Below are 22,880 nucleotides of genomic sequence, written 5' to 3'. Positions count from 1 at the left end.
GGTGTTTTTACTTTACAGTAATTTCATTTTGTAAATTTAGTTAGCTGTAATTCTGTGAATTACAACAATATCCCTTTATTTTATTCACTACAGAGTGGAGGACGCAGAGGATTTGGATGATGACGTTAAGGAGAGACCCCTCCCCAGCAAGTGCTGCCACCAGTCAAGGTCTTCACCCCCCACTGCAATGTCAATCACCCCGTCTGATGGATCTACATCCACCACTCGACAAAGACCCCACTCCTCTTCAACCCCCCCACTGCAGACCCTGGCACCACTTCCCACTGCAAGTTCATCTGGAGGTGCAGGGCAGGGAGGAGATCTAGGCCTCAACAGAGGAGAGGCAGTGGAAGCAGCACAACAGAGGGAGATGAAACTGAGGACAGGTGGCATACGGTCCTTGAGGATGATGAGGAGCCAGAACAATTTAGGTTTAAACCCAAAAGACCAGTTGCAGCAGGGGGGGAAGGAAGATGTCCTAGAAACCTGTCACCATGGTTGTCATGCTCAACTACATTTCCTTGGTGATTTACATGGGACTGGTAAAGGTATCAAGACTAGTTGACAACTGGAGCAAGTCCCCACTCTATCGGTTCGAGTTCCCCACCTCCATCATTAGTGAAAACTGATTCTTGGCCATCAACCGTACTCTTCACATGAGTGACCCACAAAAGGATCAGGAGCATGACCAGAAGAAGGACACTGCAGGGTATGATCGTATTGCAAGAGTCATGGTGGAGGCATGCAAAACGTACTTCCGGCCTGCTCAAAATTAATCTATAGATGAGCGCATGGTTGCCTCAAAGGCTCGAATTGTCTTGAAGCAATATATGAAAAATAAGCCGACCAAATGGGGCTACAAGCTCTTTGTGCTAGCCGATTCAACCTCTGCCTACACGTGAAACTTTTCATCTATGAAGGCAAGGTGATCACATCCACACCCACTGGGAAGAGCCTTAGTTATGACTCTGTCATGCAACTGATGGACTTCACCTTACTTGGCAGTGGGTACAAGCTCTTTGTGGACCATTTTTATACTAGTCCCATGCTTTTCATAGACCTCTTGAAAAAGAAAATGGAGGCTTGTGGCACCATTCGTCCTAACAGAATAGGTTTCCCCAAGACCAAGGTAAACGACATGACAAAGACAGCGGAGAAGGGGACCGTACGTTGGATCAGGACTAACACGCTGCTTTATGTGAAATGGAAGGACACTAGGGAAGTTACCATGCTCCCCACACAGGATAAGGCATTCAATAACGGGGCATGGGTGAGGAAGAATGTCCCTGTTTCTGTGAAGGACTACAATTCCAGCATGGGCGGTGTCAACCTATCTGATGCTCTGATAGGCTACCACCAGGTCCTCCACAAGACCAGGATGTGGTATAAGACCTTTTTTTACCACTTTGTGGACATTTCTACAGTAAATGCTTTCATTCTGCACAAGCAGATGGCCAAAGCAAAAAAGTCAGAGAGCAGCTGGTGTTGGAAATGGCTGAATTGGGGGCCCAAAGCAACCTCACAGACATCACAAGACACCCCCACTCAAGGTGAGCGCCACTATCCAACACACATGACAAAAGGAAGAACTGCAAGCATTGCACAAAACACAGGTGCAAAAAAATTGCGAAGTGCCAGATCTTCTGTCCGAAATGCCAGATCGCTTTTTGTTTCCTGGCAGAGCGAGACTGCTTCAAAGACTATCATGACACGTACAAGCTATGGTGAAAGTGAAATCTAATCAATCTACACCTGGGATGTAATACGAACACGAATGCCATTTGTAAATTGTTCAGCTTATTTCTAATTTTGCACATTTTTAGTGTAGGGCACGTGTGTAACTAAGTTTGTTTTTGATGAGACATTCCTAGAAATGTTTTAATGTATTGTATGTCTGTTGCTTTTATATTGTTTTTGTAAACAGTTAATTTGTATGTGGGACCAATACATTGGACATGCCTAGGCTAAACGTTAAAGCACTTTGGAGTGGTTGAAAAAAACTTGGATATCCCCTGTATGTCCCCTGACACCACCACAATGTTTGAGAGAGGTTGGTGTTGTATTTAAAAAAAAAAAAAATGTGAACATAACTTTTAGCCATATCCAGTGTGCAAAAACAGTGCAATTACCGCATTCGGACACTTTGAACAGGTTGAAAAGACACTTGAATGTACCCTGGATACCCCATACCACCACAATGTTTGAGTGAGGTTGATATGTTAGAAATTGTGTTTTTATACTGAACAAATAGCATTTAGGGATTGCAAATATGTAATGGCACTTTAATTATCTAATTTACAGACATATGCCACTTTGGAAAGTTTTAGGGACACTTGGAAACGTCCTGTGACAACACCTGACATCACTTACTTAAACATCTGCCAATTTCTAGTTATCAATCCCATTTTTTTCTGATATTGTTCACATGTTGTGGAAGCCATCTGTGTTACCAGCTCTAGTTATCAATAATTATCTTATAGCGTGTCAATGAGATGACTTTCAAAATTAAAAAAATTCTACGGTTATTATGTATTCTGAACTATGTAACTCCTATCTTCTGATCATTTCCTAATAATCTCCCAGATGTCGTCTTTCCAAGTATTCCAAGTTTTTGCATGTCCGTATCATGTAATTACACATGAATAGCAGTTACTTTTAGGTATGTCTATTTAGGGTGTCTGAGCTTTAAGTATTCAGGTATGTGGTCTGATGAGAGGCCAACGTGGAAGAGACATGTTGAGCATATTGAAATTAAGTGTAGGAAGGTGCTGAACCTCATGAGGGCAGTGGCAGGATATGATTAGGGGTCGGATAGACAAACACGGTTGTATATGTACCAGGCATTGATCAGGTAATCTTTGGATTATGGGTGCTTTGCATATCAATCAGCAGCCATAACGCTACTACAGCTCCTGGATAGCTTACAGTCAAGGGCCATGAGATTGTGTGTGGGTGCATTCAGGACGACACCTGTAGAGGCAGTGCAGGTGGATAGTGGGGAATTGCCACTGAGTATAAGGTTTGACAAACTTGCATTAGCGTACTGGGTGATGTTGAAAGGGAGTTCAGAAGGACATCCTGCAGTCAAGGTAACTGGAGGAATGCTGGGTGTGAGGAATGGGTAAGCAGAGGGTGTACGGGTAGACAATCGGGCAGAAGGTGGTAGAATATGGACTGGGGTAGAGAGAGAGGGGGCTGGCAATTGCATTGGTGAACATTCCTCTGGCTGTTTCTGAAACCAAGTGTAATTTGGACATGATTGAGGGCAGGAGAGAATGGGGTGAGGACGTGAGACTGGGTGGAGAGACACCACATGACCAAAGGTATATGTGGACACCTGCTCATTGAACATATAATTTCAATAATATGGAGTTGGTACCCCTTTTGTAATAGAAGCAATCTTCATTCTTCTGGGAAAGCTTTCCAATAGATATTGGAACATTGCTGCGGGGACTTGCTTCCATTCAGCCACAAGAGCGTTAGTGAGGTCAGGCACTGATGTTGGGGGATTTAGGCCTGACTCACAGTCGGCGTTCCAATTCATCCCAAAGGTGTTCAATGGGGTTGAGGTCATGGTTCTGTGCAGGCCAGTCAAGTTCTTACACACCGATCTTGACAAGTATTGACCTCACTTTGTGCACGCGGCATTGTCATGCTGAAACAGGGAAGGGCCTTCCCAAAACTGTTGCAGCAAAGTTGGAGGTGCAGAATTGTCTAGAATGTCATTTGTGTGTTGTAGTGTTAAGATTTCCCTTCACTGGAATTAAGGGGCCTATCCCAAACCATGAATAACGGACCCAAAACATTATTCCTCCTCCACCAAACCCAGATGAATCTGTCAGACTGCCAGATGGTGAAGCATGATTCATCACTCCAAAGAACGGGTGACCACTGCTCCAGAGTCCAAGGGTGGCAAGCTTTATACCACTCCAGCCGACGCTTGGCATTGCGCATGGTGATCTTAGGCTTGTGTTCGTCTGCTTGACCATGGAAACCCATTTCATGAAGCTCCCGATGAACAGTTCTTGTGCTGACGTTGTTTCCAGAGGACAGATGATTTTTACGTGCTTCAGCACTCGGCGGTCCAGTTCTGTGAGCTTGTGTGGCCTACAACTTTGTGGCTGAGCCGTTGTTGCTCCCACTTCACAATAACAGCACTTACAGTTCACCAGGGCAACTCTAGGAGGGCAGAAATTTTACAAACTGACTTGTTGGAAAGGTGGCATCCTATGACGGTGCCACTGAGCTCTTCAGTAAGGCCATTCTACTGACAATGTTTGTTAAGGGAGATTGCATGGCTGTGTGCTCGATTTTATACACCTGTCAGCAACGGGTGTGGATGAAATAGCTGAATCCACTCATTTGAATGGATTTCCACATACCTTTGTGTATATAGATATTTGTTTTTATTTGTTTTTAAGGATATATACAGATGGTTCAAAGGATTCAGTCAGTGGTAGGGTGGGGGCAGGGGTGTATATCCCAGATTTCAATGTTAGAGTATGTAAGCGGTTAACTGATTGTGTGAATGTATGTGGCCGAGTTCATGGCCGCTCAGAGTGGTGATCTGCTCTGATTAGGCTGCGGTGTCGTGTAGTGTATAGACGAGCAGGTCAGTTAGGGGAGACTTGTTTGTGGAGATGGTGGTGCTGTTAATGGGATTGAAGAGGATGGGAGTAGTGGTAAGCGTTTGCTGGGTTCCCGCCAATGTGGGTGTGGAGGGTAATGAGAAGGCCAATGTGGTGGCTAAGAGTGCTGTGAGGAGAGGGGTAGATATTTGGGTCCCGCTTGGCCGCAGGGAAGTCAAGTCCTTGAGCTGGGGAAAAAGGGCTCGATCTTTGGCAAAGGGAGTGGGATGCTAGTATTAAGGGGAGGCAATTTTATCGCTTGCACCGGTCAGCAAAGGAAGAGGTGGTGTCTAGGGTGCTCTTTCACTTAGAGTAAGAGGAATAATGAAGATAATTTTATGTAGGTAGGCCATGACTGGGCTTACACTCCAGTACAGTAGGTGGCGGTGTTTGTACCTTAACGTTGGATGCGATCTGCCAACCCAATCCCAAAGAAGAACTCCGTGGTCAGCTGACTAGCAGCGTCTTTGGCTGTCACAACACACCGTGTGCTGTGTTCAAAGTGCTGCTACAAAACACTTCTGCGGCTCGACTAGGGCGTTATGTTACGGATAGCCAAAACCAGCGAAGCAGCTAGGCCTATACCTCCGGAATGGCGGCAGAAATACAACCCAAACCGCAAACTCGGACTCCTGTTCTGCTCAACAAAATCGAGACTTCCCAAGATGTTGTGAACACGGCGGTCATAATTCCAAAGGAGGACGGGGTGATCAGCGTCTCCGAGGACAGGTAGGATGATAATGTTTGAGACCATGTCAAATATGTGACTACAGTAGGTAAAATATAATATTACAGATTGTGCACTATTTATAGCAACGCAAACATGTACTGGTACTATAAGCTCCCTATCGCTACTCGTTACCGTCATCATGGCCGGCGTTAAAACTGATTACCATCTTTTCACGCCACTAAGATACGAAGTCATTTTTGTAGCAGGTTAGGAGAGCATTTTCTCTAGCCCTAAATCAAACCATAACCTCAGTATCCTAACTGAGGAACGCTCAACTCCGTTCGCGTATATCGAGACGGAGTTGAGTATTGATAACTGGTTGCGCCATTTGCTAGCAATAACAATGCGTCACCATCAGTCGATACTTGTAAAAATGTAAATTCTGATAACTGTTAGGCCTGCCTGTACCTACAATTGCGGTCTTTCCGCGGGGTTCTGAAATTTATACTTGTCATGACTTTTTTCAAATATATCCACCGACTTATGAGGAAAGAGTCGGTGGTTTTATTCGCTAAAAGTATGAACCCCACAGTTGTACAGGACAAGCACAAGCATAGGTACAATAATTTTCAGATTTTACATTTTTACAAGTATTGACAGGTGCTGACTCAATGTTGTTGCTAGCAAATCGCGCGACCAGTTATCGATAATCAACTCCGCCTCGATATACGCGAACGGAGTTGAGCGTTCCTCCGCTCTCTTCTAACCTGCTGCATAAGTTCTCATAACCTGTTATGAAAAAGTCACTTCGGCAAACTTAACATGTATTTGTATGAACATAACAAGATTCAACAACTGAGACATGAACTGAACAAGTTCCACACTGACAGAAATAGAATGTGAACAAAGGGGGTCAAAATCAAAAGTGTGAAAAGTACTGCAGTACATCTCCTCATGGACTGCACCAGATTTGCCAGTTCTTGCTTTGAGATCCCCACTTCCACCAAGGCACCTGCAAGTTCCTGGACAATTCTGGGGGGAATGGGCCTAGCCTTCACCCTCCGATCCAACAGGTCCCAGACGTGCTCAATGGGATTGATATTTGGGCTCTTCGCTGGCCATGGCAGAACACTGACATTCCTGTCTTGCGGGAAATCACGCACAGAACGAGCAGTATGGCTGGTGGCATTGTCATGCTGGAGGGTCATGTCAGGATGAGCCTGCAGGAAGGGTACTCTCTGACATGGTACCACATGAGATTGCCTGCAAATATATATTTTTTTAACTGGGCAAGTCAGTTAAGAACAAATTCTTATTTTTGGCCTAGGAACAGTGGGTTAACTGCCTGTTCAGGGGCAGAACGACAGATTTGTACCTTGTCAGCTCGGGGAACGCTCTAACCACTAGGCTAACCTGCCGCCCCAATGACAACAAGCTCACTCCGATGACTCTGTGACACACCGCCCCAGACCATGATGGACTCTCCACGCTCATTCCTTCGACGATAAACGCGAATCCGACCATCACCCCTGGTGAGACAAAACCGCAACTCATCAGTGAAGAGCACTTTTTGCCAGCCCTGTCTGGTCCAGTGACGGTGGGTTTGTGCCCATAGGCGACGTTGTTGCCGGTGATGTCTGGTGAGGACCTGCCTTACAACAAGCCTTCAGTCCATTCTCTCTCAGCCTATTGCGGACAGTCTGAGCACTGATGGAGGGATTGTGCATTCCTGGTGTAACTCGGGCAGTTGTTGTTGCCATCCTGTACCTGTCCCCCAGGTGTGATGTTTGGATGTACCGATCCTGTGCAGGTGTTACACGTGGTCTGCCACTGCGAGGACGATCAGCTGTCCGTCCTGTCTCCCTGTAGCGCTGTCTTAGGTGTCTCATAGTACGGACATTGCCATTTATTGCCCTGGCCACATCTGCAGTCCTCATGCCTCCTTGCAGCATGCCTAAGGCACATTCATGCAGATGAGCGGGGACCCTGGGCATCTTAGTTTTGGTGTTTTTCAGAGTCAGTTGAAATGCCTCTTTAGTGTCCTAACTTTGACCTTAATTGCCTACTGTCTGTAAGCTGTTAGTGTCTTAATGACACTAACAAGCATGGGAAACCGTGTTTAAACCCTTTACAATGAAGATCTGTGAAGTTATTTGGATTTTTACGAATTATCTTTGAAAGCAGGGTCCTGATAAAGGGAAGTTTATTTTTTTGCTAAGTTTATTATATGCTACTGTATTTTAGTCAATACCTCTCTGACATGGTGGTGCCTACGGCAGTTTGATAGTCCCGACCAATACATAACCAGAATGGCTTTATGTGACCCGCAGGACGATCCGGATATGGCTGAAGAGAGACAGTGGCCAGTACTGGCCCAGCGTTTACCACACAATGCCAGGTGAGTCATCACCTCATGACTTACTGGGCGATTCCACACCAGCAGGAGTGGAAAATATGTTTGGTATCTCAGATTGTTCTGGCAATTCTTGTGTTAGAACTTCATTGGGAGGAAGTATGTTTAATATGTTTTTTACATTTGTATCCCAAACAATTTTTTGGGGAAATCATGATGACATTTTGCCATTTTAGGTCCTTTTTTGACCTATACATGCCTCCTGTAAGACTTTATGATCCGTGAACCGTACATGATACAAACCACATCTTTGTGTCGTTATACTCCTTTATAGTGTGCTCTAACACATGGAGTATGTCTGGATTCTGAAATGCAAATCTTCACATTTCATTTATTAAACATAACATGAATATCTCAAAAGTACCCTTTTTGATTTAGTTAATTTTAAGACGTATTGTTTGGAACAATATACTCTATAAGTGCATAACATTTCCAGTGGGCTCTCTGCTAATTCTGAAGTTCTGATCAATTTTATGAGCACCACCAACAGTAAATGGATTCAAAGAGAACCCTCTGCTGGAGATTTGCAGAATGTGCAATCCTAAAAGAGTATTGTGATTGGTTAATTTCTATGTATAAAATGTAAAGTAACAGAGAACCCACTGGAAATTTGATATGTTTGAAGAGTATTGTTGTGGAAAAATTCTTACACATAGGGACACTCAAATTCAATCTTGAATGAGTCATTGTTCATTGTCAGTGCGCAGGAGCGGTTCCCACCAACTCAATGCACCAAAGTACACATGTCAATCAGGAGCTCCTCTTTGGGCAGACCCAGCAGTTGTCTGATATACGGCTATACACAGACAAGTTATATTTGCATAATTCATTAATCATTACCGTTTTGTTTCATTCATGTGACCAACCAACACCTCACAAGGCTTCTCCTCTCTAAGCTAAGAACTTGAAACTGAGATATCGTTAGTTTGTTCTCAAAACAACGTCTGGGCGTACTGCCAAATTGCAGCTACTGATAAGTGAGGATTTGTACAGTCAGCCACTTGCATAAACACAGAAATTGGTTTATAGAACAGCACATGAATAGAACACCTAGATTAGTTATAAGAAAAGCACGAACATTCAAATTCCCATTACAGTATATTGTTCCAAACAATTTGTCAGAAAATAAGCAAAATCAAAAAGGGTAGTTTTGAGATATTTACATTATTTTTAATGTTCAGTAAATTAATGTGAAAATATGTATTTCAGAATCTAGACCTCCAAATTTCAGAGCACACTATAAGGAGTATAATGCCACCAGGATGTTGTCTGTATCATATACCAATCACGGATCATAGGGTTTTACAGGAGGCATGTATGGGTCTGAAAAGGACCTAAAATAGCCCCCCCCCAGTGAAGGTGTCCTAATACCCATTAAACCTAGCGGTCAAATTGAGAAATGGTTTCAATCATATTTCCCCATGGGGATTTTTTAGAAACACTTAAACTAAGGGCTGAAGGCTTGCCCTTGCGTGATTTTTTGATAACCATGTAAATCTCTCTCGGACAATATATTCGGCTCCATTTATTCTCATATTGGAAAATGCTAATTAGCATTAAAGTAGACATCATGCAAGACCACAAATCCCTGCGAGATACTGCACATCATCTCTAGCTGAAAACTTTGCTAAACAAGTATTGTGTCAATTTAAAACTTGCACGAGACAGTTCACAGAATTGTCCATTTTAAAGAAATGTTGCTAAATTATTCATTACTACATTTAGCTAACATTAGATAGTTAATCCAGAGATTCTTACCTTTGCCTCGATTGGCAGTCTCGTCCAGATCACCATGGTATTTGTAGTTCTTTATGATTGCCACATTAGCAGCTAATTAGCATTTCATTTTTTGTAGTTATTTACAAGCGAATATATTGATAAGTCACCTTGTCCTAGAGAGATTTGCACGGTTATCAAAACGTCACGCCAGGGTAAGCCTACACGAAACACAGCCCTTATTTTAAGTGTTTCTAAAATCCCATTTGAAAAAAAAATGAATGGTGGAAAAACAATTGGAACCATTCCCTGTTTTGAGTATTATGACTCGTACTTTGGTACTCTATGGCCACTTTTATCATGATTTTCTCAAAAATGGTTTGTGCTACAAACCATGTTAATCATACTTCCTACCAGTAAAGTTTCTATGTGATAATTGCTAGAACAATCTGACATACCAAAATATCTTAGGGCTACTCTGGCATGGATTTGCTCTACTTATAAAAAAAATGATTGGTCGCGTACACATATTTTGCAGATGTTATCGCTGGTGTAGCAAAATGCTACAAAATGCTCCATTGGCCTCATTTTGTGAACAGCTCTTCTGCCTGTGTAGTTTTAACGTCTGTTCCAGTTTGAATGAGGTAAACAACCATTTAGTTATTTCAGCTTGACCCAATGTTTTAAGGTCCAACGCAGCCATTTGTATCTCTATCAAATAATTTCTGAGTAACAATTAAGTACCTTATTGTGATTAAATTAAAATAGTCAAAATACATCTTCTCATCCAAAAAATGTTGCTTGACTGTCTGGGAGTGGTCAGTGTGAGGAGAACAAAACTAGCTGTTATTGACAGAGGTTTGGAACACTCTTATTGGTCTATTAACTAATGTACTGCTTGGGGATGTCACCAGTAGAGCTGGGCGATATGGACAAAAATCCATATCAAGTTAAATTGACTGAATATCACTGATACATTTAACAATAACTTTATACCATGTGCAACAGTTTTTTATTTTTTATTTTTTATATTACCCTTAGCTACATCATTCAACGTAGTAGTTATCAATTGTCCCATTAACAATCACCCATATTAGCTAACTTATTTCATTTCGAGCTTCACATACTGTATCTCTAGTAGGGTTATTTATCTTAATGAACAATATCAGCAAAATGTCCATGATACAGTGCATTCGGAAAGTATTCAGAGCCCTTGACTTTTTCCTCATTTTGTTACGTTACATCCTTATTCTAAAATGGATTAAATAGTTTTTTCCCCCGTCATCAACCACACACAATACCCCATAATGACAAAGCAAAACGCTTACATCTTTTTTGCATATAAACTGAAATCACATTTACATAAGTATTCAGACCATTTACTCAGTACTTTGTTAAAGCACCTTTGGCAGTGATTACAGCGTCGACTCTTCTTGGGTATGACGCTACAAGCTTGGTTCAACTGTATTTCGGGAGTTTCTTCCATTCTTCTCTGCAGATCCTCTCAAGCTCTGTCAGATTGGATGGGGAGCGTCACTGCACAGCTGTTTTCAGGTCTCTCCAGAGATGTTTGATCGGGTCCGAGTCCAGGCTCTGGCTTGGCTACTCAAGGACATTCAGAGACTTGTCCTGAAGCCACTCCTGCGTTGTCTTGGTAGTGTGTTTAGGGTCATTGTCCTGTTGGAAGGTGAACCTTCACCCCAGTCTGAGGTCCTAAGTACTCTGGAGTAGGTTTTCATCAAGGATCTCTGTACTTTGCGCCGTTCGTCTGTCCCTCGATCCTGACTAGTCTCCCATTCCCTGCCGCTGAAAAACATCCCCACAGCATGATGCTGCCATCACCATACTTCACCGTAGGGATGGTGCCAGGTTTCCTCCAGATGTGACGATTGGCATTCAGGCCAAAGATTTCAATCTTTATGTCATCAGACCAGAGAATTTTGTTTCTCATGGAGTGTCCTTTAGGTGCCTTTTGGCAAACTCCAAGCAGACTGTCATGTGCCTTTTTACTGAGGAGTGGCTTCCATCTGGCCACTCTACCATAAAGGCCTGATTGGTGGAGTGCTGCAGAGATGGTTTTCCTTCTGGAAGGTTCTCCCATCTCCACAGATTCTTGGTCACCTCCCTGACCAAGACCCTTCTCCCCTGATTGCTAAGTTTGGCCGAGTGGCCATCTTCTTCCATTTAGAAATGGAGGCCACTATGTTCTTGGACCTTCATTGCTGCAGAAATGTTTTGGTACACTTCCCCAGATCTGTGCCTCGACACAATCCTGTCTCGGAGCTCTACGTACAATTACTTCGACCTCATGGCTTGGTTTTTGCTCTGACATGCACTGTGAACTGTGGGACCTTATGTAGACTGGTGTGTGCTTTTCCAAATAATGTCCAATCAATTGAATTTACCACAGGTGGACTCTAATCAAGTTGTAGAAACATCTCAAGGATGATATATGGGAGCAGGATGCACCTGAGCTCAATTACGTATCGCATAGCATAGGTTGTGAATACTGATGTAAATAAGGTATTTGTATTTTTATTTGCATTTCTACAAACCTGTTTTCGCTTTGTCATTAGGGTTAGATTGTTGAGGATTTTTTATTTTATTAAATACATTTGAGAGTAAGACTAACAATGTAGAAAAAGTCAAAGGGTCTGAATACTTTCTGAATGCACTGTAAGTGCTTAGTTTGGACGTTGTCAATCATTTTTGGTTTATTGTCCTAGCTCTAGTCACCAGCTAGGCCAAACTCCATCCCACCAAAACAGGCTAACATTTCAGACAGTCTTTTCAAACAGCTCTTACACTAATTCACCATTATCATATTGTTCACAATTTCACAGTATTAGGCTATTCCAACCTCCATAGTGTGGAAATGTATAAAACACAGGAAAATCACTTTTGACTGCACTGGGCCTTTAATGAATAATTGGTGCATTGTGCCTGGCAGGCTTAAGTTTAAATGCATTCCAAATTGTGATTCCTAGAGATAAGCCTATGCATGTGCCTGTCTGGAAAGGCTGTCTTAAGTCATTCAGGAAATCACCACCCTCTTCAGTTCCATTTCCTAAAGTGTACTGCAAGTAATCATCTTAATTTTGACATGTTCCCTACTTCCCTTGTTTGTTCTTTCTGCATGTTGTGCAAGACACTGAAATTCCATTATGTAGTCACTAGCCCAGTCAGTGATTTTCCCCTCAAAGCACATTGCAATGGCACTGGAGAGTGGAGACACCCCACACTTGTATAGATTGCAGACATTTTCTTACATTATTTCCTTTCTCTTCCTAGATTCTTGCTCCTGTATGTCCTTTAACCCAGAGACCAGGAGGCTGTCTATGGGGATGGAGAATGGAACCATCTCTGTAAGTGACTGTTTCTGTTGTCTAAGATAGTCATGATGGGCGTCATACTTTTATACCAAGCATTCAGCCTTATCCCCCAGTCTAGCCTGATACACATACCAAAAACCGTACCCTAGGGCCAGATTGGGGTCTGGTTGTGTTGGTTCAAGTCATGATTTCATGTTTAACATTTAGCGGGCCACTAAGTAGCTAGCTACTGTCTCTCGCTCTTTCGCACTGACTCTTTGCTTCTCCATACACCAGCACTGATCAATACTGCCAATACTGCCAGTTGCATCTCTGAGTAACCTAATCTTCCGCATGATTGGCTAAGCAGTTAGGTGGATCAATCAACACAGGGATACTAAATATGTCTATCTACAGGAGGTGTAGACCTGGGTTTCTGTATGGGATTCATAGCCTAAAACTAACATGGATATACTTTGCTAAACCTAAGTGCTTCCTTTTGAGTCAGAAGGTAATTTCAAGCGTTGTGTAATTTTGACCTAAAAGTATGTCCATATCAAAGAAATACTGTGCTTTCTCTTGGGGAAACCAGTGAGTGACATACTTTCTGTGTTTCAGGAGTTCATCCTGTCAGAAGACTACAACAAGATGACCCCGGCACAGACCTATCAGGGTGAGATGGGAAGTGTGGCCCCAGGCTGTGTTCTTTGTGTGACTCAGCTGACTCTGGTCAATGTCAGGAAGGGATGAAACATGGCAAAATAATGGATTTTCTTCTATTCATGGCGATTTGGTTGGTTTTAGCTACAAGGCTTCTAAAAGCAATGTACTAATATTGAGCTTGCTGCCAACAGTTCTACTGTATGACTGACATCTTGTCTGTTTTTATCCATTTTAAAGGATGCAAAGGATGCAAAGAACACCAATCTGTCTACTTTTTTACTATGTACAGTATATGACCAGTATTGTTGGTTTATTATCATGACATTGTGTGTGTATGTTCTGTGTCAGCCCACCAGGGCAGAGTGACAGTGGTGCTGTTTGTGTTGGAGATGGAGTGGGTCCTCAGTACAGGACAGGACAAGAACTTCACCTGGCACTGCTCTGAGAGTGGAACACAGTTGGGGTTCTACCGCACCACCGCCTGGGTCTCTGGACTGCAGTATCCTTCATCTTTTACAAACCACATTTTTATATTCTATTTTATTCTATTCATTCTATTCCATTCACATGCTGTTGCTGTTAGTGATGGGGTAAAAAAATCACTACAGTTACATATCGCAATATTATTTTTGGATGATATTTGATTCCAAGTATCAATTTGTGAAAAAGAATAAATAAAGATTTAAAATAATAATAATATGCTACTGTAGGTAGCATTAGCTAGCGCTAGTAGGCTGTACAGAAAACTCAAGTATTTTTCATCCTATAGCTTTTGTTCTCCATCTTTTTAAATACTGAGCCAACATGTTTTCAGTAATTTTACTTCCCTGACTGATCAAAACTAGTTTTCTCATGTTCTCTTGTCTTTCTGCAGAAGACATAGTGAGAAATATGTTTGGAACATTAAATCGCAATAAAATCTCAGTATCGAATCATAAGAATCGCAATACATATTCTATCGGGACCTAAGTATTGTGATGTAATTCCCAGCTCTAGTTGCTATGTAGCAAATATCTTAGCAAGTACTACCTGTGTGTGAAGTCTAAAGCCACAGACATTTCAAGTGGTAACAGCGCACTTGACTGTGTCCTTCACCTCAAGCAAGTATATATTTGAGGCGCTATGGGAGGATATGGCCCTCTTGCGCTTTCTCCTACGATGCGCAGTAGACCAGAGAGGGAGCCAGGTAAGCGCCCCAGTAGCTTTTCTTAATTGGGAACGCTAACGATAGCCTTCAGTCATGCGGCCCATGCGGCAATGGTTCGGGAGATTTCCGTAATGGCAAGATAAAAGATTTGGGTCCACTCCGCTGTGGTGGGCTCTCGATATCAACTAGCTCTGTGAGGTCTTGAGACTGACTTATGCTTCATAGACGGGGATAAACAATTCCAATGTTAAGTACAACAACAACAAAAAAAATCTGATTTCTTCCTGACATTCATATGGCAGCCATTTAGTTTGTTTTGGCTTTATACCTTTTTACAAACCCAGAGAAGTCATTGTTACATTTGCACAAACTGTACATAGATTTTTCTATTGTGTTATTGACTGTACGTTTGATGATCCCATGTGTAACTCTGTTGTTTTGGTTGCACTGCTTTGCTTTATCTTTGCACGGTCGCTGTTGTAAATGAGAACTTGTTCTCAACTGGCCTAACTGGTTAAATAAAGATGAAATAATTTTTATTTTATTTTTTATTATGTTATTCAAAATTCTTGAAATGAAGGAACTACTTGGAATGTGTTTTTTCTTTATGTCATCCAGCAAATGTTTCTAAACAACCACGGTTCCGAGTTGGCCTGGGATCAGATTAGTACAGCAACCCTTTTCAGGAGGAGAAGTTTGATTGTGTTCTGAGAAGATTTGTCTTATTGTTTTCTCTCTCTTGATTGCTTTTATTTATCATTCTGGCCTCTCACTGAAAGGTCTCTGAGTACAGAGACTAAATACATATGATTTTGTAGCTAATGAACAGTTAACTGTGGTTGTAAGTTTTTACTGATGTGGGTTGTTTTTGTCGGAAATTTAAGAGGTGTAAGGCGGTCAGTCCTTCACTGAATAGAATGAACCACATACAGATCAGATACGAGTAGGTTTCAACCAGGGAACACTGATTGAATAGAATAAATACAGTGTGTGCAAATCCGTGATGTTGCTCAGAAGCAAACAGTTCAGTTACAGGATCATTGCCATCCTTGACCCTGCCCCTCCCAGGTTCGACGTGGAGACGAGGCACGCCTTTGTGGGCGACTACTCTGGTCAGGTGACCATCCTCAAGCTGGAGCTGGACAGCTGTAGTCTGGTAACCACCTTCAAAGGACACACAGGTATTACTACTACACCCCGTGTTGCAAAACAACACTCGTTCTCTACCCCCTAGTACCCCATCCTCCCCCAGCCTTGAAACACCACCAGTTGGGACTCCTCCATTGGTTCCAATACGCAGAGGAAGCCTATTTAAAGTGCCCCTAAATATTTGAAAGAAAACACACATACTATTTTAAACCCTTGGAGATTTTATAAATCGGTCTACTACCCACTTTTTATTTCCATGTTTTCACCTTAACTGACCGCAGTGACAGAGGTAGTGTGGGACATTGTATACTCCAGAGGACAACCCTCACAGCTATTTATAAACCCTCTGTTCTGATCTGGGGTCAGTTGTTTTAGCACTCACATCTCCTACTTCCTATATTGACAGAAGAGCGTGTGACTGACAATGCTGCTGACAGCACCACTATTCCAGGCCTATCTGTTATCAGTGGGGTTACACATGTTTGTCATTATGCAAATATCTGCTGGTGAAAAGCACTGGAACATATTTCTCTTTGAATTAGACACAAGGGGGTGCTCAAGCATGGCTCAAGATGGATGAATTGTGGTTCATTAAAAGCAAAAGACTTGGCAATTATTGAGAGGTTAGTTAATTTCAACTTGAATTTGCTCTGAGTCACTTTTGTCCACTTTCTAATAATTGAGGCCTTTTAGTTTCTTGTTTTTGTTCCACTTGACCAGGTCAAGTTTAATATCCAGTGATGAGCTGAGGAATGTGTGTTTTGTGTTCTGCTGTCTTTAGGCAATGTGACAGCTCTGTGTTGGGACCCGGTCCAGAGAGTGTTGTTTTCCGGCAGCTCAGATCACTCCATCATCATGTGGGACATCGGGGGACGCAAAGGCACCGCTATTGAACTTCAGGGACACAAGTAAGATTCACACACTGAACCTCAACAGAGTCCGTCAATACAGTCTTCAAATGTAATCTCCATTGTAGTATTAAAACCCCCATTATAAACTGCGTGGTTCGAGTCCTGAATTCTGATTGGCTGACAGCTGTGGTATATCAGACCGAATACCACGGTTATGACATTTATTTTTACTTTTCTAATTTCGTTGGTAACCAGTTTATAATAGCAATAAGGTACCTCGTGGTTTGTTGTATATGCCCAATATACCACGACTAAGGGCTGTATCCAGACACTCCGCGTTGCGCATAAGAACAGCCCTTAGCTGTGGTATATTGGCCATATACCACACCCCCTTGTGCCTTATTGCTTAAATATATTAAAGGTCCAATGCAGCTGTTTTTATCTCAATATCAAATAATTTCTGGGTAACAATGAAGTACCTTACTGCGATTTGTTTTCAATTAAAATGGTCAAAAAGAAGCAAAAATAGCTTCTTAGCAAAGAGCAATTTATCAAGCAAGAATTTAGCTAGGACTGTCGAAGTGGTCTGAGTGGGGAGGAGAAAGGGGGAAAAGTAGCTGTTATTGACAGATGTTTGGAACACTTCTTATTGGTCTATTAATGAATGATGTGATGTCACCAGGCAGGCCAAAATCCATCCCACCAAAATAGCTGGAAATTTCAGGCGGTCTTTTCAAACAGCTCTTACACAAAAAGGGCGTTATCATAATTTTCACAGTATTATACCAACCTCATAGTGTGGAAATGTGTATAAAACCACAGGATAATCACATTTTTGACTGCACTGAGCCTTTAATCAATATGATACAGTCTTAGAAACTATTGAAATGTCCTTAGTAGTCTCCTTTAGGGCGCTTCATTATCCATAACTCCAGGATGTTTCACGTTCAGTTATGTTGTTGGGAGAGTTGGAAAGTGACTCATGTCACACCCAAGGATGTCATTGCGGTGGTGGGGAGAATCTACAGTATTTCTGTACCACATACTCTTTAAGTGTGTGTGTGTGTGTGTGTTAACAATGCAGTGAGAAGGTCCAGGGCCTATGCTACGCGCCACACACACGTCAGCTGATCTCCTGCAGCTCAGATGGGGGCATCGTCATCTGGAACATGGACGTGACCAGACAGGAGGTGAGGGAGGGATGGACTGATAAAGATGGAGGGATGGTGCAGAAGGAGGGAGGAAGACAACCTCAAGGCTGTGAGACGTGTGTGTGTGTGAAGTAGACAGGTTGAGTTCCTGACACATTGTCACCAGAGGGGGTACGAAGGTTCACACACACCCCACAGACTTAAGCAACTTGGATGCAATAGGACTTTCAGGGAGAGAGCGGGTGAGGGAAGGAGAATGAATGTGCTACGGTGTTAAATCTGCAGTGAGGCCTGAGTGTTGGGCAGGGCTGTGTATAGGATTAGCTGGAGCACAGGGCTGGGTTGTGTCACTCAGACATAAGCACACCTTTCTTCCGTAGAATCTGTCTAGCCCTAGATATGGGCCAGTCACAGCTCTGTGAGTGCATTGTCACCTCTGTCATTGACAGCATGGTATGGCAGAGTGCTTTGTCTGGCTGTTTCTGTCACCATGGAGGGATACCTGAAATGCGAACACGTACAGAGAGAGAATGACAAACTCTGAATGAAATTCAGAATGGTTATGTACTGAATGCAAATGAGTGTTCAGTGTAGACTACCTGTGGCTCTGACTGGTTCTTTCTCTCACTTACGTTATACCTAACCACTGAATCTGGGTTAGTTTCCTTTTAAAACTCCTGATAGTTAAAGGTAGGATTGAGTAAGGAAAAGCTGACTAGAGTAGTATTTAGAGTCTGTATTTAACCTGTCTGTCTGTGTTCCCTCAGACCCCAGAGTGGCTGGACAGTGATTCGTGTCAGAAGTGTGAGCAGCCATTCTTCTGGAACTTTAAACAGATGTGGGACAGTAAGAAAATCGGCCTGCGACAGGTACAGTGGGCACCATACTGTCACTGTGGGATATAGTTCACATATTGTCCACAAGAGGGCAGGAGAAAAACGTAGTTAATGTTGTTCGTATAAATGGGTTCGGTCACAAACAATGCTCGCTCTTCAATGGGGCAGAAGTTTGTTGTGATTCTGGATGGCTAGATAGCTCGCAACAATGCCAAGAAGCTGCCATGTGGGGAATCATGGCTCGTTTTAGCTAGTTTTATCTTGTTCTTGATACCATGTCTTGTTTTGACTGATGTACTCTTGTCTGCTAATATGGCCAAAATGTGATGTAGTTGAGACAAGTGCTCATTGTGCAAATGTATTTATGTTTTCAATAAACATTGGAGACAAAATGGCCAACCTTGCCTGTTTTGCCCCATAATTGCTTACACGTGCCAGTTTTGTTGCTAAACAACCAAATTGTATTTGTCACATGCACCAAATATTACAGGTGTAGACTTTACAGTGAACCCATCTATGGCAGTGTGAAATGCAGAAACATAGACCTGGCCTCCGCAGTTTGTGACTATATGAGTGAGGGGAAGTGAGATATATACACATTGGCCTTATCTGTAGGCTGAACCCAAGGCTCAGTGTCTCCTGTCTCCTCTCCCCAGCACCACTGCAGGAAGTGTGGGCAGGCAGTGTGTGGGAAGTGCTCGGCCAAGCGCTCCACCATCCCTCTCATGGGCTTCGAGTTTGAGGTGCGGGTGTGTGACAGCTGCCACGAGTCCATCACGGACGAGGAGTGAGTAACATGCACGCACAAAAAAGCCTCAAATATCATCCTCTGGTCATCACATATTATCCTATACTTTAATTCCCATGGTGATAACACTATTTTGCTCCATCCCCATGTCTTACAGCCGGGCGCCCACGGCAACATTCCATGACAGCAAACACAGCATAGTTTACATGCACTACGAGCCTACCACGGGCTGGCTACTGACCTCTGGGGCAGACAAGGTTGTCAAGGTGAGACAAACACTATGTCTCTAAGGCAGCGTTTAGATAGGCAGCCCAATTCTGATCTTTTTTCCACTAACTGGCCTTTTGACCAATCACAGATCTTTTCACATCAGATATTTTTCAGAGTTGAGCTGATTGATGGAAGACCAATTAGTGAGAAAAATATCAGAATCGGATTTGCCTGTATAAATGCAGCCTAATACAGGAATGGGAGGCATTGATACAATGACCTTTTAATGACAGTGCGTATACACGTATGAAGGAGGCATTGTTTTTTTATTTTTTTTATACACCTTTATGTTTGTGTCTACAGCTCTGGGACATGACTCCAGTGGTGTCCTGAAGGTTATTGTTGATGGAGCTCCATCCACCTATCAGGTGAGAGCTTACATCATGGTGGCCGTCATCCTGAGAGGAGGTGGTAATGTCCACAAGAACAACAACAACAATAGCTGAGTGACATCCACAGAACCCAGAAACACCAGGCCTTTATTGCCTGCCCTTGTCCCTCTTGGTGACTAAATGTGCTGAGGAAGAGCTGTACTCTGGCTCCCGATATGGATGGACAGATTTGGAATAGAGACACCTTGAAGAGGACAAAGGTGTGCGTGCTGTATCAGGACTATGGAAGAGCATTTTTTTGTTAGTTTTATGGATCTCCCTTACCTACAGTATGTCACTCTGGAACAACATTTTGAACTTCAACTAAAATGTTATTGTGCATACATAATTCCCTATATTCTTTGGTTTATTATATTTATAACAATGGGTCCATAGTAAAAGGAACTCCGTGTAGGCTACCTGCTGAACATCAAATACAGGTAGACAGGCAAATATAAAGATTATATTTAAGTGCCTTCCTCTTATCATATTGAAGCTCTCACTATGGCAAACAGAAAGCATGAAAAAAGGAGTTTATGAACCAATTGTTAAAATAACATTAAAAAAATGTACTGGGTTTGTTATATGAATATCAGTGAGATATGTAACCTGGAGTATGTATAGTAGCAAGATGGAATACTCTAATATAATCACGAAACTCAAGAAGGTCCCAAAGTTGACCTCTTATAACTCATCCTGTTTGGATTGGCTCTTTGCTTGTTAGCTGCTGTACATAGAAGCAGTGGGTGGAGGTTAGAATAGCCCTGTTTCTAGGTGGACCCTGTTTCAGTTGAGGTATCAAGTGTTCATAGCCTACAGATAACTGCCAAAATAATGGAACACCAACAGTGTCTTAATAGGGCATTGGGCCAACAAGCTGCCAGAACAGCTTCAATGCGCCTTGGTGTAGATTCTAAGTGTCTGGAACTCTTTTGGAGGGATGTGTCACCATTCTTCCACAGGAAATCTGTAATTTGGTGTTTTGATGGTGGTGGAAAAGGCTGTCTCAGGCGCCGCTCCAGAATCTCCCATAAGTGTTCAATTGGGTTGAGATGTGGTGACTGAGACACACAGTTTAAACCCCCTATGCTCATTTGAGACCCCCCTTTCAAATTAAATAAGATCTCTTCTAACCATGCTAGCCAAAATAATTGGGCAATTGGGCATTTTTGTACATGACCCTAAGCATGATGGGATGTTAATTGCTTAATTAACTCTGGAACCACATCTGTGTGGAAGCACCTGCATTCAATATACTTTGTATCCCTCATTTACTCTATTGTTTCCATTTACTTTGGCAGTTACCTATAGCTTATAGGCTCTCCTATATTCATACATACACACAACTGGTGAACAAGTCTACATGTGGTATCTTTTTGTCGGGTAACGGTTGACGACCACAGATGTAGGAGATGTGGAGAAAGACATTTCTTTCTTTAGTATTTTTTTCAAATTAATATTGATTTGCTATGCTAACTGAAGTTCTTGATTAGGCTTGCCAATTGAAATGATAAATCGTAAAGAACAAGTTAATTCCAATCATCTTTTTATGATTTATTTTTAATCTATTGTAGAATTATTGAAATGTCACCTACTACTCTTTGGACTTCGGTGGTGGACCAAAACATTATTCACCACATGTCGTCTCTAGTTTCTTTGCACTTCAGTTGTTACGGTTTGATTTCTAAGAGAACAAAATCATAGCTAAGCACTTTTTGTCCAATGCATACACTTACAATATGTTATTATCTACAAATGACATAAGGTTGAAGGCTGAAAAGATTAGATTTTTCTATTGTGTACGTATAACAGACTGGTGATATGTTAGTGGCTGTGTGTCAAATGTATTTGTGTTATGAGTTTATTTATTGCTGTGTGTTACTGTTGCCTCAAAGCTAGACATCTCTCATGTAGCCTACTACACCACACGTGTTAAGGTCATTCTCAAATGGTATAGATGGTTATGATAGGGGTTATCATGGATATAATATAGTTCAAGTTAAGTTCATGCACTGGATTTGCTTTTGGATTTGTTTTTAGACAGAACCACTATTGTAAAACAACAATCTGTCTGCATGTTGATATTTGGGATATAAAACCTAATTACCCATTGTCATTTTTCACAAGTACTAGCATGTTTTAATAATCAGTGAAGCCACACATCTTGGGCCTAGGCTAATGCATATCTACTGGTGGAGAATGGCTCTATCAGGCTCTAATGCTATTTACAGTAGTAGTCAATCACTGGATTAAATAAATATACTATCCTTAATCGTTTCCTCATTTAATGCCCTCTGTACAGTAAAGAACTATCTGTTATCATTGTTGGCAGTAAAAATGTGTATGAGTTCCATGCTGATTCATACAGCAAGACTGATTTACATTATCTGAATGACTGCCCTAGGATTTGAAATAACTTGATAATATTATTAGGTGTGTTTTGTAGCCTGGATACCAGTCTGTTTTTCTGCTTTTGTCAGCGTTTTGTCATTGGCAACAGTGTTGTTAATACAGGAATTGTCTTGCTCCCAGGCTAGTGCTTCTGTGTGGTGTAGTATGATGCTCACAGGTGGCTGGTACTGTGTGTGTGTGACTCCAGGGGGGGTTTGTCACAAAGCCGGATCTGTTTATCAAAGTAAGGTGGATAAGTCCTTGATCCTGCTTTGTGACATTCCCCTCAGGTCTTGATGTGCGAGCAGCAGACTAATGAAGATCAGTAGTCCTATAGGAATATCATTACTGCATGTCTAATCCTGGATCAAAAGCTCATCTGGGTACTGATCATCTGAGTAGAGATGTGTTCATATCGTTCCATAATTACAGTTCCTCTTGTTGTCCTGCTGTTGATGTACTCATGTTTGTATTTGATTACATTTATATGAGGTGATTGAAAGACACAATGTCTCTTTTTGATGTGAATGTTTGTGCTTATGTTTCCATGTAGAGATTCAGCTGG

At 42.2% G+C, this 22,880-nt stretch overlaps 1 protein-coding gene across 3 annotated transcripts; it reads left to right on the top strand.

The window, feature by feature from the left end:
- Window positions 1–5,082: 5,082 nt before the first annotated feature.
- LOC120064294 (WD repeat and FYVE domain-containing protein 2) lies at window positions 5,083–22,191 on the top strand. 3 transcript variants are annotated; one of them, XM_039014753.1, is made up of 12 exons: window positions 5,083–5,357; window positions 7,629–7,696; window positions 12,719–12,792; window positions 13,357–13,411; window positions 13,750–13,900; window positions 15,617–15,729; window positions 16,479–16,605; window positions 17,633–17,738; window positions 18,467–18,568; window positions 19,192–19,322; window positions 19,441–19,549; window positions 19,857–22,191. In XM_039014753.1, exons 1-12 carry the CDS (start codon window positions 5,221–5,223, stop codon window positions 19,884–19,886), a joined length of 1,203 nt encoding a protein of 400 aa, XP_038870681.1. In that variant the 5' UTR covers window positions 5,083–5,220; the 3' UTR covers window positions 19,887–22,191. The 3 variants fall into 3 exon arrangements, 2 of the variants coding, with proteins under 2 accessions (XP_038870681.1, XP_038870682.1); XM_039014754.1 differs by lacking the exon at window positions 5,083–5,357 and adding an exon at window positions 9,966–10,071; XR_005478581.1 differs by lacking the exon at window positions 17,633–17,738.
- Window positions 22,192–22,880: the final 689 nt, after the last annotated feature.

This window comes from Salvelinus namaycush, chromosome 19, assembly GCF_016432855.1.
Source record: "Salvelinus namaycush isolate Seneca chromosome 19, SaNama_1.0, whole genome shotgun sequence".
NCBI lineage: Eukaryota > Metazoa > Chordata > Actinopteri > Salmoniformes > Salmonidae > Salvelinus > Salvelinus namaycush.
This window is presented reverse-complemented; position numbering and strand designations above follow the sequence as displayed.

What these genes read in the sequence shown, in the direction of transcription:
- LOC120064294 (XM_039014753.1), top strand. Translation starts at nt 5,221, where the DNA reads ATGGCGGCAGAAATACAACCCAAACCGCAAACTCGGACTCCTGTTCTG. An exon ending in ATCAGCGTCTCCGAGGACAG is followed by an intron (nt 5,358 to 7,628) that starts GTAGGATGATAA and finishes TGTGACCCGCAG; the next exon opens with GACGATCCGGATATGGCTGA. An exon ending in ATTGAACTTCAGGGACACAA is followed by an intron (nt 16,606 to 17,632) that starts GTAAGATTCACA and finishes TTAACAATGCAG; the next exon opens with TGAGAAGGTCCAGGGCCTAT.